At 34.2% G+C, this 17,190-nt stretch overlaps 1 protein-coding gene across 1 annotated transcript in view; it reads left to right on the forward strand.

The window, feature by feature from the left end:
- Nucleotides 1–6,344, forward strand: part of LOC133191168 (xanthine dehydrogenase-like) — a 31,254-nt gene extending 24,910 nt beyond the window's left edge. Inside the window, exons 32-35 of the mRNA XM_061326888.1 lie at nt 4,190–4,313; nt 4,633–4,729; nt 4,839–4,946; nt 5,179–6,344. Of these exons, the coding sequence (XP_061182872.1) occupies nt 4,190–4,313; nt 4,633–4,729; nt 4,839–4,946; nt 5,179–5,249 (400 nt within the window). The 3' untranslated portion in view covers nt 5,250–6,344. The remainder of the gene's footprint in view (nt 1–4,189; nt 4,314–4,632; nt 4,730–4,838; nt 4,947–5,178) is intronic.
- Nucleotides 6,345–17,190: the final 10,846 nt, after the last annotated feature.

The following is a 17,190-nucleotide window of genomic DNA, read 5'->3' on the forward strand; positions in this document are numbered from 1 at the left end:
CTTGTGGTCCATAGGGTCAGGGGTTCTGGCATAACGAGGGGGGGGGGGGGGGCTTTTGATAATATAGTGGAAAAGTGTACTTAATTCTTTGAAGTCCATAGTTATGATGATGAGGGTAACTCTTCCAAATTTGTAAATTTCTTGACCCTTGGTCTTGGGTTCTGGTGTTAGGGTAAGGCTTTGTTGAATCTGTAGTGAAAATGCATTGTACCTGTGAAATTCTTCTCTGCTTCTGGGCATATCGGAAGCAAACTGAGTAAATTAAAAGTTTAAATGATATGAGTAAGCGTATTTCTACCAGATTTTTAAACATCTGGACCATTCGTCTAAGCATTCTGGTCCTGGGCAGGGCTCTATTAACTTGTATTCTACTGAGAAAAGTTATTCCCCTTTTCCATTCACCTTTGATAATTAATCACTGTAAATAATGTATTTGAAAGGTTAATAGAATAAGATAATTATGCAAGAATGTTTATCGTATTATTAAAAAAGTACTTTCTTAGTTTTAATAATCAGGTAGACCTGTAAGTAATAGATAAATAAAAATGATACAAAAATAACTTATCTTATTAAAAGTTCTTCAAAGACCATAAGAGAGGTCAATGCTTGAGGTCTTAATATGGGTTTAAAGATGGTACAGAAGCACTAATAGTTTGTTAATAGTCTGCATGGTGATAGTGTTAAGTGGGGGACAGATTAGAACTTAATTTATGAGTTGATACTGAATACTAGACTAATTATTTTGTTGATCCTGATCTTCCTACTTCTCTTGCTTTAGGGCAACAATGCTTCATCTATCAGTGTATTTAAGGAGGCTCATTACACCCACAGTTTATTTTAGATTTCATTACAGCACCCCTTTTTATGAAGATTTCAAATATCCAAATGGAGGTTATGATACGATAAATATTTTTTAAAGAATTTTTAATCTTTTTTCTGATTTTGGTAAAATGTTTTATTTCAAGTTTCTGATTGAAAGTATTGCAGAAATCTCAGTGTCAAGTGATGGATATCATCTTCAGATATGTAAGAAATATAATAACACTTCATAATATTCAATATTATTTTTATTAGAAAAAATAATTTTCTCCCAAAAAAGAATTAATGTGATTTTCTTTTTAATCTTTGCATGAATAATTTGGAAAATCATTTATAAATAAACAAGAAATGTATATTAATGAATAACAAGTGACAAATTGAATGAAAAATGTTTTAAGGAAATGAAAATTCCAATTTATAAAATAATTGGAATAAAAAGTCCACTTGCAAGAGTTATCTTTCCTAAATCCCCCTGACTCAAAACACTCAGGAACGGTTGATCATATCAGATTCAGAATAAGCTAAAATTTCTAAAATAAATATACATTTTTCAAAGAAATAAAGACAAGCACACAAACCAACAAGAGTACAGTTCTCTAAAAGCGCAAGTCAATTATAATTTATTTCAACGAGGTTGTAGATTTCAACTCGAATTTCTTCAATACATACACGTTGTCAGGGATAGAACTTGCGGCTTTCGGTATGACATTGTACAATAGTTGGGTAGCGAAGATTTGACTGTCATTCTCTTTGGTCTCTACGTAAAAGTAACCCTTCTTCGTTCGTGATTTATTTATGAATCCGTTACCAAATTCCCATTGTTTACAACAATCGCATGTAGTCTATTTTTAGAGCGTTTTAAAGATTTAGATCATCATCAAAGCGAACCTGTACAATTCGTCCCCAGGAGAAAACGGACAAAACAATGGAGGTTTATTTTTCTGTGTAGTACGTCATCAAAAAGTGGTGTAATGAGCCTCCTTAACTTCTAAATTGTTGTATTATACTCAGGTGACCGTTAAGGCCCTTGGGCCTCTTGTTAAGATACACAGTTCAGTATACCTGTGTGGCATGGGCTTGTGTTTGTGCAGCAATTAAATGTCTCAGAATGTTTAATTTGTTTATACAGCATGTCACACTGCCCAGGGCAATAGGTAGAGGTCTAATTTTGTCCAGTTGTGAACCCCTCTAATACCCAAGAACAAAAACACTGAATAAAAGTTCACTATAGTAAAAACCTTATTCAGAACCAAACATGAATTCAATAGTATTCGATGAATTTAATGTCCCAGAAAATGTTTCTGAAAATTTTAAAGTCAAAATCATTCCATGTTTCCTTGTCTTTCTCAGTTAGCCCAAAGGTATTTAGCTGTACCAGCGACTTCAGCACCCATTGAAAGACTTTTCAGCATGGCTGGAAAACTGTTCAGACCAGAAAGATGTCGTTTGAGTGATGCTGTGTTTTAAAATCTGATGATGATTGAAATGAACTCAAAACTGTAAAAACATTTCAGTACATAATGCTTTGTGTATCCCAATGACGTATATATATGTATTTGTTCTCAAGATTTTTTAAAAATAAAGCTTAAGTAATTGAAATGTATTTAATTACATTTGACATAGTAATTGGGAGTAATTAATTACATTTGAAAAAATCTATGTAATTGTAATTGCAAGTAATTGACAAAATTATCAATGTATTTGAAAGTAATTAATTACATTTCAAAGTAATTGACCCCAACCCTGTGGGTGAAGGGGGAAAAACTGTGAATTTCATGGTCCCTGAGGCCTGAGGGGTGGGGCTAAAACCACCAAAATTAATGCAATCTTAAAAAATCTTCTTCTTTACTCCTGGACATCAAGCAGTCAAACTGTTGGCATGATTGTAATAAGCATTGAGCCCTCTACCAAAATTGTGAAATTCATGGCCCCAGGTTCAGGGGTTCTGGTGCTAGGGTGGGGCTATATAGATCATATAGTGAAAGTGCATTATTTCGTTGAAAATCTTCTTCTCTGCTCCTGGGTATTAGATAAACTAACTAAGTACATAGTTATGATGAGCAAGACTGCCTCTTCCAAAATTGTGAATTTCATGCACCCTGGGTCAGGGTTCTGGTCTTAGGGCTTGGCTCTATTGATTATATAGTGAAAATGCATTAATTCTTTGAAAATCTTCTTCTCTGCTCCTGTGTATTATTTAAACAAACTAAGTGCATAGTTATGATGAGTATAGCTGCCTCTTTCAAAATTGTGAATTTCATGGCCTCTTGGTCGGGCTTCTGGCATTAGGACGGGGCTCTATTGTTTATATAGTGAAAATGCATCAAATCTGAAAATCTTCTTCTCTGCTCCTGGGTATGAAATAAACTAACTAAGTACACTGCCTCTTCCAAAATTGTGAATTTCATGGCCCCTGGATCAGGGGTTCTGGTGAAGGGGGGGGGGGGGGGCTCTATTGATTATATAGTGAAAATTCATAATTTCTTTCAAAATATTTTTTTTCTACTCCTGGTTATAAAGCAAAGAAAATTTTGTAGTTATGATGAGCAAGGATGCTTTTACAAAATTTTTAAGACTTGTGGTCCCAGGAGTTCTGTTGTTTCTCTGAAGGGGGGGGGGGGGGGGCTCTATTTGGTAATATAGTGAAAATGTGTGAATTCTTTGAAAATCTTCAACTAATTGCATAATTATGATGATGAGGGTACCTCTTCCAAATTTGTAAATTTTAACATATGGACCATTTAGTCAAGTGTTCTGGTCCTGGCCAGGGCTCTATTAATTTTTATTCTATTGAGTGAAGTTATTCCCCTTTGTCATTCACTTTTGATAATTAATCACTGTAGATAATGTATTTGAAAGGTTAATAGAATAAGAAAATTATGCAAGAACATTTATTGTATAATATAAAAAGTACTTTCATAGTTTTAATAATCAGGTAGACTTGGAAATAATGAATAAATAAAAATGAAACAAAAATAACTTGTCTTCTTAAATGTTCTTCAAAGGCCAAGTGAGGCCAATGTGAGAGGTAATAATATAGACATTGTGTTAAAAGTCTGCATGGTAATAGTGATAAATGGGGGACAGATAGAAAGATAGTAGACCAATTGTTTTGTTGATCTTAATCGTACTAATTTTCTTGCTATTGGGCAACAAAGCTTCTCATTTATCAGTTTATGGATCCTCTAAATTGTTGTACTCAGGTGACCATTAAGGCCCTTGGGCCTCTTGTATTTTAACTTGTCACAAAGCATCTTTATGTAATCGTGCATTTAGATAGGATCACAATAGAGGGTCCTATTTTTTTCACATGGGAATATTTAATTCTCTGAAGTTATGGACATCCTCATGATTTTTTTTTTATTTGCAGTATGAATCCTGAGATAGATATAGGACAGTGTGAGGGAGCTTTTGTTATGGGTCTGGGGTACTTCCTACTAGAGGAAATAAAGTATGACCAAAAAACAGGACAACAACTCACTGATGGCACATGGGTATAAAATCATTGATGATTTCATTTTTACCTAATCAGCTTGTTAAATATATTAGCCTTGGCTGTCCCATAAAGAAGAAAAGAAAAAATGATAATTCATTTGTAAGATCCCTGCTTGTAGTTTGTACTGTATTATAGATTATCCATCTGTTTTCCTCATTTTTGTAAAACTGTTCCCCATGCATGCACATGAAAGTTTGGTAAAGGAAACAGCAAAAATTACCTTAAGTCTTTACATGTTTTTTTCTGTTTAGTACTTAATATGAAGTTTGAAATGATAAAACTTGAAGTAATGGGTTGAGATTTATGCACTTTTGTAGGAATACAAAGTCCCACTAGCAAAAGATATACCAGTTGACTTCCGCATCAACTTACTGAAGAATGCCCCAAATCCAGTGGGAATTCTCAGGGCTAAAGGTAAATCTTGATTCAGAAAAACTCCTTTATAATATATATCCAGATTATCATAATCTTGTGAAAAGAAAAAGGAAACACAGTGACGTAAATAATTTTGTCTTGTTTACAGCCTGTGGTGAGCCCCCCTTGTGTATGAGCTGTTCTGCCTTGTTTGCCATTAAACACGCTGTTGAGGCCTTCAGGAGGGATATTGGAAAAGACACTTACTTTGCTCTAGGTATGTTTGTTCTGTTTCTGAGTTTGACCCATAAGGATGTTATGATGTTGTAATTACTATATGATGCTACTGTTGAGTAGTTCTGTATTGGGGGGGGGGGGGGGATGTTTTCCTTAGCTCTACATTAAATCTTATATTCTGTGCTTATTTGGGTGTAATATGATTCATAATACATTTTTGAAACAGGAGTGACAATATTGAGAGTATGATTTATTATTATATGTTTTCGTAGATGCTCCAGCAACTGTTGAAAAAGTGCAGCAAGCCTGTATGATTGATGCTTCACAGTTTGTAATTCAGTAGAGGACTGATGTACAGTAACATTGTTAGGAGACTACATTGTTGGCCTTATAGACTAGCTTACTATCTTACTAGCAGGTGCAGAATAATGCATTTATACAGAAAGAACTAGAGGCATTATATGAGTGTTGTTATCCACATACTTTCTGTATTTTAATTCACCTGAATCAATGAAAATTAAATATATGTGTGACTTCTTTAAGGGATGGAGCAATAGCAAATGGAGTGATTTTTATAGTATTTAGCTCACCTCAACGAAGTTGGGGGGAGCTTATGTAATACACTCAGTATCGGCGTCCCAGCTAAGTTAAAGTCTTTGGAGCAGATTTTTTTTTCAAGAACTTCTAGGCCCTATATTAATCAGAGATGCATGGAGGATGCTTCTAGTATGTTTCATTGTACCAGTTAAAGTTTCAGATGCTGCAATTTCAGCAAAAGAATGACCAGGTTAATGTTTTTGGAGCAGGTTAAAGTTTTTGGAGCAGGTCTCATTTCCAAGTATTTATAAGCCCTATATTGACCAAACTTGCATGGGTGATACATCTAAGAATGCACATTACATTTTCTGGATGAGTGACCAAGTTAAAATTTTTGGTGCAGGTTCATTCTAAAGTAACTTCATGTATGCTATGTTGACCAAACTTGCATGGATTACACATCTAAGGATGCAAACTACTGGACTTACTTTTGATGCTGGATCTGACCTACATTTTCTGGATGAGTGACCAGGTTAAAAATTTTGGAGCAGGTTCATTCTAAAGTAACTATTAGCCCTATCAGACCAAAATTGCATAAATGTTACATCAAGGGATGCACACTACTAGATTATTAGTTTAGTATGGGATTTTGCCTTACTTATAGACAACATTCATTGAGGTGAGCTCTGTAATCTCTGATTACTTATGTTTGTAATGTGCAATCAGTTCAGTCAATGAATTTGCAATGGAAAATATTAATTGACATTATCAAAAACATTTTGATAAGTGTGCTATGCAATCATTAGTAAATTGAATATTAACTTTATATGTGAAGTAATTATTCTATGCATGAGTTAAAAGTGTATTTTGTAAAATTCAAATGTGATATTTTGTATATAATATTCCAGAAATATAATGTATGAATATTTGTTTACATATAACTTATATTTATATATGTATATTGACATTTCTATATACATTGAGGCAGTATATAATGCTCAGTTGAGTTTTTCTGATTAACATTTGTTTGGCATCTGTCTTGTTATCTTGTTATTAACAAATTTTCTTCAGAATGACAGGACCAAATCTGCTAGGTAAAGATTTAATGGTTCTAGAACTGCTGATTAGGGTTCATTGAACCTTTGATAAGGGACCCACTGGGTTAAATGACTATCATTCCTTCATGCAATTGTCATTACAGGGAAATTTTTGTCAAATTTTGTCCCCAAGGTATGCTAAAATTGTTTACATTTTAATAACATGTATACTAATTAAATTTCATTTTGAAAGTCATAAGAATTGAGGGATATTTTCATACGAGGGAACAAAGAGGCCATGAACTTTAAATCCAAACAATTTGTAATTTTTCTCTTTGATATGAATTTTGATGAGTGGCAGATCCAGAGAGGGTCGAAGGGGGAGGATTTTAAAATGAATATTTTCAAGCATTTAAGACTGAAGTAGTTGTTAGTGGCTATCCACAGCTATGATGGCAGTGTGTCCATCTCTCATTGAGGAATAGAGTCTGGTTAGGGCATCAACACCAAGATGAGAAAACGGAGATATCTTTGAGAGAGCTTTGATGGGTTTCTCCTGTGCACAAATCATGTTTTACCTCAATACTAATAACTACCGTATTAGCAATACAGTAAAACTTGCCTAATCCGGACACCACTGGTTCAAAAAAAGTTGGCCGGATAAGATAACATTCCCATAAGGCAACATTTTTAACAATTTGATTTAATGAAGGGACTAAAAAGAACTATATACCATAAAGGCATATTTTTGCTTCCATAGCCAAATCTTGAAAATCTCAAGAAATGTTCAAAATTGTACACATTGTATGCAAAATCTGAATTAACATTAAATATTATAGTTAGGAAGTAGATTATCGGCAATATTGTTTCTATGATGTCACAGACTATTTGGATTTTCCATTATTTTCAAGAAAGATGACAAAATAGACAAAATTCATTCAATTTTACGCTCACCTGTTGCCTGTCTTCAAAATGTTGTCATCATCGTCGGTAACGTTTTACAATTCCATCTTCTCCAGAACCACGGGGCTATTTTCAACCAAACTTGGCACAGTGTAACCTTGGGTAAAGGAGATCCAAGTTTGTTCAAATGAAAGGCCACACCCTCTTCCAGGGGGCAATCATAGTTTTACATAGGAATATATATACAAAACACAGGAAAAAAAAATTTCTGAAGAACAGCAAAACCTTGTCAATTCATATTTACATGAATTCATCCTTTCTTACTTACTTGGTCATCTTCGTGCTTTGAGCACATAAGGCCTGCACCGAGGACCTCCATCTCTGTCTGTCCGCTGACATCTGCTGTACCATGCCCCAAGTCCATCCCTGATCTTTCATTTCTTTTTCTACCGACCGTCACCATGTCTCCTTTGGTCGCCCTCTGTTTCTCTTCCCTGGTGGAGACCATCTTGAGGCTACCCTCGGTATATCCGATGTTTCCATTCTCAGGACATGGCCAATCCATTTCCATCGTTAGGTAGTGTATATTCAAGTTTGTTCAAATCATGGCCCTTTGGAAAGGACGGGTCACAATGGGGATAAAAGTTATACATAGAAACTTCTTTAAATTTTAATAATTTTTTTTTTAATTTCTTTAAAAATTCTCTTTTCAAGAACAAGAAAGCCATGATTAGGCATTTTATGGAAGCATCCTCAGGTAGTGTAGGGGTGAAATTGGGCTCTGATGGGTTGTCTAAGTTTTACTTTGGAATTATTATAGGAAAAAGATTTTGCTGATGAAAAACAAGAATGGCCATTAGTAACTCAGGTGAGTGTTGTGGCCCATGGGCCTCTTGTTAGGGTAGAATTTACCAAGTGCAAGCGTTCCCCAAAACAATATTCACATACATGTATTTTATTAATATAATTCTATACATTATACCAAAAGAGCTGGAGCAGACCTGTGCTTGATGACTTTTAATCATAACATCAACGTAAAATAACACTTTTCCCTCAAAATCATTGAAATAATTAATTTTGTCATCTCCTTGATGTCATCTCTATCGTAAGGCTGATGAAAGTATATAATGCTTTCAAGTCTGTGGATATCCCCCTGGTTAACAACATAATTATACATGTATATGTCTGCATTAAAGTTTGAATTGGGGGGGGGGGGGGCACTGGTAATCATCATTACTGAATATATTCCTTTACATCTTAATAGGCAAGATTTTAAAATACATAACAGCCAGATTAGACAAGTTTTACTGTACAAAGTTAACATAGCAGGTTTTATTATACAGATTTTTCATGATAAAATCCAGAACTATTTAAAAGCTATTTTCAAGATGCTAAAGTTATCTATGTGTGGGTGTGACCTTGTCAACAGGGGATGCTTACTTCTCTTAGGCACCTGATCTCACCTCTGGACTTTCCAGGGGTCCGTGTTTTATGCCCTCTTCACAGATTTGTGTTTTTTGTAGATTAACTGTTCGTTATCTTCAGCTTTTTCTGTTAATATTTGAAATCTATAACATTTGTTGGTCAGGTTAATCAGGTCTTTTATAGTATTTATGTAATTGAGGATAGGTCTAATCATCTAATTGAATTATTCAACTGAATCTGATTTCAAAATTTATTAAATGCAGATCTTTTGCGTTCAAAAAGGGTATCACATCGTAACTTTCATATGATAGTACACAAGTAACCTCCCCCCTCCCATGGAAGGGGGCGTTTGTCCCCTGCTTTCGCAAAATCGCAGGGACATTAACCTCACTCATCTGTCTGTCATAAACATTTTGAGCTTGGTTATAATTTGTATGAGAAGAGACATCGCTTTCATATTTTAACTGTGCATTATCTGTGATGAGACCTTTCCAAATATGCCATGATTTTTTTCCCCTATGACCTTGAAGTTTGACCTACTTTTCAAAAATTTTAACATTGGTAATAACCACTCGCACACCTCGGCCGATTCGTACCTCGGTGACGGAATCAGCCGAGGTTTGCTGAATGTGGTAATAACCTCTGAAAGAGAGAAGATAGGGCTTTCATATTTAAAAAGTACATTACTTGTGACATCACCTTTCAAGAAATGCTACTGGTCTTAACCCTGAAGTTTGATCTACCTTTCAGAAATTATAACATTGGTAATAACTTTTGAACTAGAGAAGATAGGGCTTTCATAATGTACATGTACTTCACATATACGTATATAACCTGTGACACTGCTTTTGCTAAAAGTACAACGTACCATTTTTGACCTCGAGCTTGACCTTGAAATTTGACCTACTTTTCAAAAATAACTTTTGCACCTGAAGAGACGGGGCTTCCATATTTTCATAAAGGAGATATAACCAGAGATATATACTGGTATATTTATACGTCCCTGAATGATTGAATGATGTAACATATCCCATCAAAGTATTATACATTTATTGACTGGGTTCGAGGGCAACATGCGACCCAAGAACCAAACTGTTTGGTCCGAGGGGTTGACAAAACGCATTATGCCCGCGAACACAGCCACTAAATGTTTTGTTATACTTTTATTTATTTATTTCTTGACATCGATCTTGTGCTGGCTTTCATGATGTAAATTTCCTTTACCCGCACTGCGGTAGAGGTCAATTCTGCCAATGTCGAACACCAACGAATGCAGATCCCGCCCATAGTGTGACGTATTAAGCGGTCCAATATTTCATCGACACTTCAAATATCTCACTCTGCGGTCAACCATCAATTCTTTTATGACAATGCAAACATTGGAAATGTTAGTCTTTTTTAGTGAAGATTTATATAGGATACAATTTTTATAAAAGATTGTTTGCATGATGGACAGACGAGGACAGGTACAATATCAATATTGCAACTTCTCGGGCCTTTCCGACAAGCGGAAAACTACTCCGAGCTTTGCGGAAAGGCCAGAGGAGCTGCGATTGTTTGCCATAAACCCCTGCCCCCCCCCCCCAACAACAACAACAAAAAAAACAAACGAAAAAAGACCTCGAAAGCGGGGAACCACAATTTTCTGAAATTGTTTGTTTAGTTTGAACTTCCCTATTTCGTAGAGACCAAATGTAGTTTATTCACGTTGTACAAAACTATACAAAGCAGAAAGATAACTGTAAAGCAATCACGTATTTTAATGACTTGAGTATTGTGTGCGAACAAGCAGAAAGTGATTTCCTGGCTCCGCACACCGTTGTGTAAAACAAACACTTTCATTTTCGCAACTGTTTTGTGAAATTGACATTTGTTAATTAATGCTTGTTATCGAAAATCGTGATGGAAATGGGAGCTAGGGTGTCCAACCCCACACCAATCCCGAATCCACCACTTTAAATATTTATATAGTTCAACCCTGAGCTCGAATATATGAGAAGGGGGAGGGGAGGGTCATCCTTTAGTAATTAGCGCAGTCGGAACATTTTAGTGCATACGATCACCCCACCCCCACCCCCCTTTTACCGAAATACGGGAAAAATGTGTAAACGAAATCTAACCATAAAATGCAGTATTTATTTAGCCCACCCCATTCTGAACAGTGTATCTTCTTGGACTTTTTACCTAAGGAAACCTAAGATAGGCGATCGGAGAAGGATAATGGTACACATGTAGATCTTCATACCGTTTTCAGGTCCGTAGGAAGCAAATTCAGTTTGAGGGGGGGGGGGGGCACAGTCATACATTTCAGTTGACAGTTGTTGAGGAGGCACTACCAAAAATTTCCTGACAAGCAAAAACAAAAAAGGGTCATCAGACGTTTTTATTGAGGGGACACAAGCATATATTATCTATGTTTACTATAGTAATCTATATATCGGCAAAATTATTGGGGGGGGGGAGGGGAGGCACCCCCCCCCCCGGTTCCTACGGCCATGGTTTTATATGAAAAAAAGGTCCTGTAACAGTCTGACATTTTGCAGTGATTCAGAAGCATACATCTAGTCATCTTGCTTAAAACATTACCATGTAACTGTTCAAGAGTTACCTGGAGTTACCCCAATAAAAAAAATCACTGCAGACTGATATATTATTTTCAGATTGTTTGGTATTATTATTGGACTACCACACGAGTTGTCATTATTTATTTTCTTTATTTCTTTATCTTTGAACATTTGAAAAATTCTGTTAAAGTCATCATTATGCAGTTTGAATGTAGGGCAAATTCATCGACAAATTTGAATAAGAAACTATATATGTTAGTATGTAGTAGAGCGTGTCCAGCACACCTGACGGAGGTGTAATAACCGGAGAAAATACCTGCTTCATCAATTTCTCTGTAATGGATAGAGAGAATGGACAAGTACGCTGTCCAGTGTGCTTAGCTTTGTAAGTATTACTTGTTGAAAAAAATTAATTCTATACATGTATTTATGAGTGCCTCTTAGTCAAATGCGTATGTAAACCCACTTAAAATTAACCTTTTACTGGATGGTATTTTTAGATTGCCTGAGTCATTGACGGTTGAACATTTTCAGCTTCTTCTTACAAACCGCTAAACCAATTTCAATCAACTTTGGTATACAGCATCTATAGACAAAGAGGGAATAAAAATTGTTAATTTCATGGTCCCCCTGGGGCATGAGGTGTGGAGCCAAAAACTTAAAAAATGTAATCTTCAAAAATGTTTGTCTTTACTCAAGCAGTCAAACTGTTGGCATGATTATAATAAGCATTTAAATCCTCTACTAAAATTTGAAATTTATTACCCAAGGATTAGGGATTCTGGTGCTTGGGTGGGGTTCTTTTGGACATGTAGGAAATACATGTACATATTTTTTTTTCCAAAATCTCCCCCACCCCCGTGTATATTTTGCAGACAATCTTAAGTTAATGGTAATGATGAGCAAGGGTGTCTCTATCTAATTTATGATATTCATGGCCCAAGGGTCAGGAGATCTGGTGTTTGGGTAGGGCTCTATTGATCACATAGTGAAAATGCATTAATTCTTCAAAAATCTTCTCAGCTCCTGGGTATTTAGCAGACAGACTAAGTGCATGGTTACATGTATGATGAGCAAGGGTGCTTCTTCCAAATTTTGAAATTTAGGTCCCTTGGCTAATTTCATTGGTCCTGTCCCCCTGGATCCTTTGTGATGGGGCTAAAACCACATAAAGTAATGCGATTTTTGAAAATCTTCTTCTTTACTCTTGGACATCAAGCAGTCAAAGAGTTGGCATTATTGTAATAAGCATTAAGCCCTCTACCAAAATTGTGAATTTCGTGGCCCCAGGATCAGGGGTTCTGGTGCTAGGGTAGAGCTATATAGATCATATAGTGAAAGTGCATTTTTTTTTAAAATCTTTTCTCATGGGTATTAAACAAACTAACTAAAACATACATCTATACTACTATATTAAAATAATAGACTCGAATTTTTGGCCTTTAATACCGATAAATCGGAAGAGTACTGTCGTTTGTTTTATATATTTTAAACATCATTGGTACTTGAAGATTACCAATTTGTTTTTATTTTTTCTCTATTAAGCTTCGCTAATTAATAATCAACGAAAATTCCTCAAAAAATTCCGGAAATCATCTGGATTTTTTGGATTTTACAATCTTGCGCGTGCGTATTACATTCACGCTAAATCAGGGTAACACGAATCACCGAAATGCCCTGTAATCACCAAAATGCCCCCCAAAAACACCGAAATGCCCATCAAAACCACCGAAATGCCCCTTCATATGTTTTTTCATTATGTTTTTCATAAAAAATAATGCTTAAATTTTTCATATAAGCATAAATGATGGTAAAATTAATTATTTTCATCTCGAAGCGAATAGAAGTTCGAAGGGCGATAACTCGTTTTGTGATATACTTCTCGGTTGTGAATTCTGCGATGTTTTATAAAATCCATGAAAATAATATTATCAGCTGATTGTGATTGTAATTGTTTCTTGGCCTTAAATTAATTAATTAATGCAAAAAATCGTTCATAATTTTTATTATCAATAATGCATATCCATTAACATGATTATAACATGTCAATGAATACAGTTACTGAGTTAGCAATATTATATTAACAAGTTGAAGCATTGGAGAATTTGATTTGTTCCAGGATTTTTTAAATGTCTTTGTCCTCCTGTTGATTCTTTTCTTTTTTTCTTTTCCCCCCTCTCTCTCTCTTTATACCGACATTTAGCCTAGCGACCCAGATTGGACCGTTCGTACGCCTGCTAAGGGAGAAAATACGCCTGGCGATAAATACATATGTCTGTCATTATTTGTGTAGTAAATTTATATTTTATAAGATAATTTACTTTTAAAGACCATATAGTTAATGCTTTATCAAACAAAAAAGAGCATAATTAGGTGTTTTTATTCCAAAATTGATAGGTAGGCCAACTCTCATGATAATTTACGATCGAGATGAAAGAAATTCGGAATTCATGTAATTACAAAATATAAAAATATTTTTACTCTTTGTAATTCGGTAAACCATATATTATTTTTTTTTTATCGATCTTTTGAATTTGTTACTTGATCAGATACATTCTCAGTCAGGTCAAATATGGAACTTATCTCTTGTAAATCGGTAATCTTTTCAACGGTTCAAGGTACCAATTGTTTAAAAAAAAATCATGCACGATTATTCCATCCATCCACATAAAAAAAGTCATTTATTAAGTAAATCTGTCAAAGAGCTAAAGCCACGAACCATCATTTTTGGCCCTGTGTTTTTCACAAAATAAAGTTTCGGTTCAAGAAGAGTACTATACGTTAAATATTAGAGGACAACATTCTTCTTTTCCATACATAACTTATATCGTTATATAATGCGCCATTAAACACGTGCGACGGTTGGAAAATACGACGGTTTCATAAAAACGATAAAAAATGCCGTTTTTTCGACAGATTTTCCCAAAGTTAGATGTGGCCACAGTCAAGAACAACTTTTATACTTCCCATAGATATACATGTAGATATTACCAATACAAATCTTTATGTTTAATATCGTTGTTGTTCGTGGCTGTGGCCAATATGAAATTTGATTTTATATTTAAATTTTGATGGATCAAATAATCATTAATTTGTAGATCAATCGTTTACATTCAATTCATGTAATAATAAAAAAATATAAATTTCACAAAATATGCTAGAAAATCAGTAAATTATTCATTTAAAACGCTAAATGTGAAAAATAGTCAACTACAGACATTTTCTGAAATAAATGTCTGGAAAAACTTTGTGGTTTTTATTATGACTAGGTCACTATGTATGACGTTACTAGTAATACGTCAGTTGTGACGTCATAAAGGCTGTAAATTATTTGGGATGTTGCTGAAAAGCTTTTAACGCTCTAGATAGTGTCCCTACATGTATTTACATGTATATGATTTATTTACATGTAAACCCAACTGGATGATACCATCAAATTATAAGTTATCAGAAATTCCCGCCTCGGTGTCTTTCTTTACTACCCCTCCCCCCTCCCCCCCCTGAAATAATTCAAAATACTGTTGTTAATAGTGTTATCAGGCATGACTTAAATTGTAAACAAATTAATAGAGAGTGTAGCAGAGATATCATGCTATACCTTTTTAAAACAAGCGAAATAATAATGATATGGTTGCTGTCCAAAGTGAAAATTAAAAAAAAAATGAAAAAAAAGGAATGAAAAAAATACGCATTAAGATAATCATCTGCATTTCCGCACCGAAATCCACCTTTTTTATGTACATGCAGAAGAATCATCTCAGTTGATTAACAAAATTCAGTTATATCCATGGCTTATACATGCTGATACAAAATAATGTATAGTTATAGTATACAGTTATATCGGGTTTCGTCAAAACACTTGCACATGACGATCCCGCGCCCGTGATCAAAAACAGAAGAATATATCGGTATATTTTTAATATGTCTGTATTTATTAAAATCGAAGTGAGGCTATTGATGCATATGTACATAAAACATATACCCGATCTTGTCATCCATTGTGAAACATAATTCAAATATACCCCCAGTGAGTAAAATTGCATTAAATGCATGTCGTATGTCTTAGACATCAGTATAAAATGTTTATGCATTTTTTGTACTGTGCTCCAAATATTTCATTGAAACTAACACAATTTAATTATTAGTATAGTTATGCTTCAGATCGTCAGTCAGTGAAAGGGTAGTGATTATAGGTCTATTTAGACAAAACATAAATTAAATAAATAAGTACACTACATATAATTTACCCAAAGTTTTTATCCGTCATCATCTCTTCATTGCAACTTTATTAGTATACGGTTTTATCTAAGAATTCAGCGATGTGAAAACACATGGAGAGAGAGAGAGAGAGATATCTTAGAATGTTTTAAAAAACAAATCAATAAACGGGAATATGTTCTTTAAAACGTATGGTCGTAAGTTGTTTATAGCTAGATTTTTTTTAAACCCAACGAAGTAAATTTTTTTTTTTTTGGATAATATTTTTTACTCTTTTTTTTAATCTATTGTCAGCTTATTCTGGTTAGTACACTTGTACCTCCTCCCTCAGTATAAACTATTAGTATCATGATATGTAGAATGGTAGATCCAAGACTTCCAGTTGAGATTAAAAAAAAGAGGGGGGGGGGGTTGTTAAAAACTAATGGAAACAAAATTTTCATCTAATGTAGTTATTTTTATTTTATTCTCTTAGGTTGTCTTGAATTTAACTTTCTTTATTGTTAATTAATAGAAATCAATCTAGAAATTGAAAATTGTTAAAGACTTTCCTACTCCTCTTATTTTTTCCTCAATGAGAAGGGGGTGGGGACTGGTTTGGCAGCGCCTCTTTTCACGAAAAAAAAATCAGAAATAAAATTGAATAAAAAATATGTACGGACAACTCTTATTGCTTCTCCGACTAAAATATTTTTAAGCAAGCTTTTGTTGATTAAAATTAATCTTGTGCTGATTGTGAGACAATAAAACAAAGATAAATGAACACCTGTACATGTATTTCAATTATGATAGTGATCCACATATCAGCAATATCAGTGTAGCTCTACTCTTTTTATAAACCATAAAAACCATAATGTGCAAATGAAATCGAAAGTGTGGATTTTACACAATGGTTACGTGTGATAATAACGAAAAAGTTCTCATGCTTAATCTTTTGATACATTTACATGGAAAATAATCATAGAATTTTCGCAGACTCTACCTTTACAAAATCCCTGCAGATATCAAGGTATTTGGAGAAAAAAATTCGAATATTTTGCAAAAAATGGGGGGTGGGGGGTTCTAGCAAATACTGTTAAATATATAATAATGGACAGTGACGAGTGATTTTTTAACGAATTTATTTTTCTTAAGAATATTTTTTGAAGTGTACTCTACTGTTTTCCATATTACTCCAAAGAAACTTAAATTTAGGGCTAGAATGTTTTGATGAGTTCTGTTTACTAATTAAACCATTCTGATAAATTGCGAAATCCCATTCCAATTAATCAAAAATTTTCCCTGTTTCTGTATCGAAAACAACGTTCAAATAATTGTTACAAATGAATAAATGGATTAGAAACAAGTCCTTCCAACTTTTTCCTTCTTCCTCTTGTCCAAATAATTTAGATCTTTTATACGTTAAAATACTCGCAATATCAGGATCTAAGAATTTTGCATTGAACGTCTCTTTCAATTTAAACAAAACCTTTTCGCAATTAAACTTTTACCTACACTGCATTTGAAGCATGTCGTATATTGTTTATGATGATCTATACACAATACTTCACTAGGAGCGAAGCATCGCTCAAAAATGTGTTGAAGGGATATAAATAGAATG

The sequence above is a fragment of the Saccostrea echinata genome, unplaced genomic scaffold, assembly GCF_033153115.1.
Source record: "Saccostrea echinata isolate AGI-Se365-2 ecotype Australia unplaced genomic scaffold, CSIRO_AGI_Sech_v1 ptg000023l, whole genome shotgun sequence".
NCBI lineage: Eukaryota > Metazoa > Mollusca > Bivalvia > Ostreida > Ostreidae > Saccostrea > Saccostrea echinata.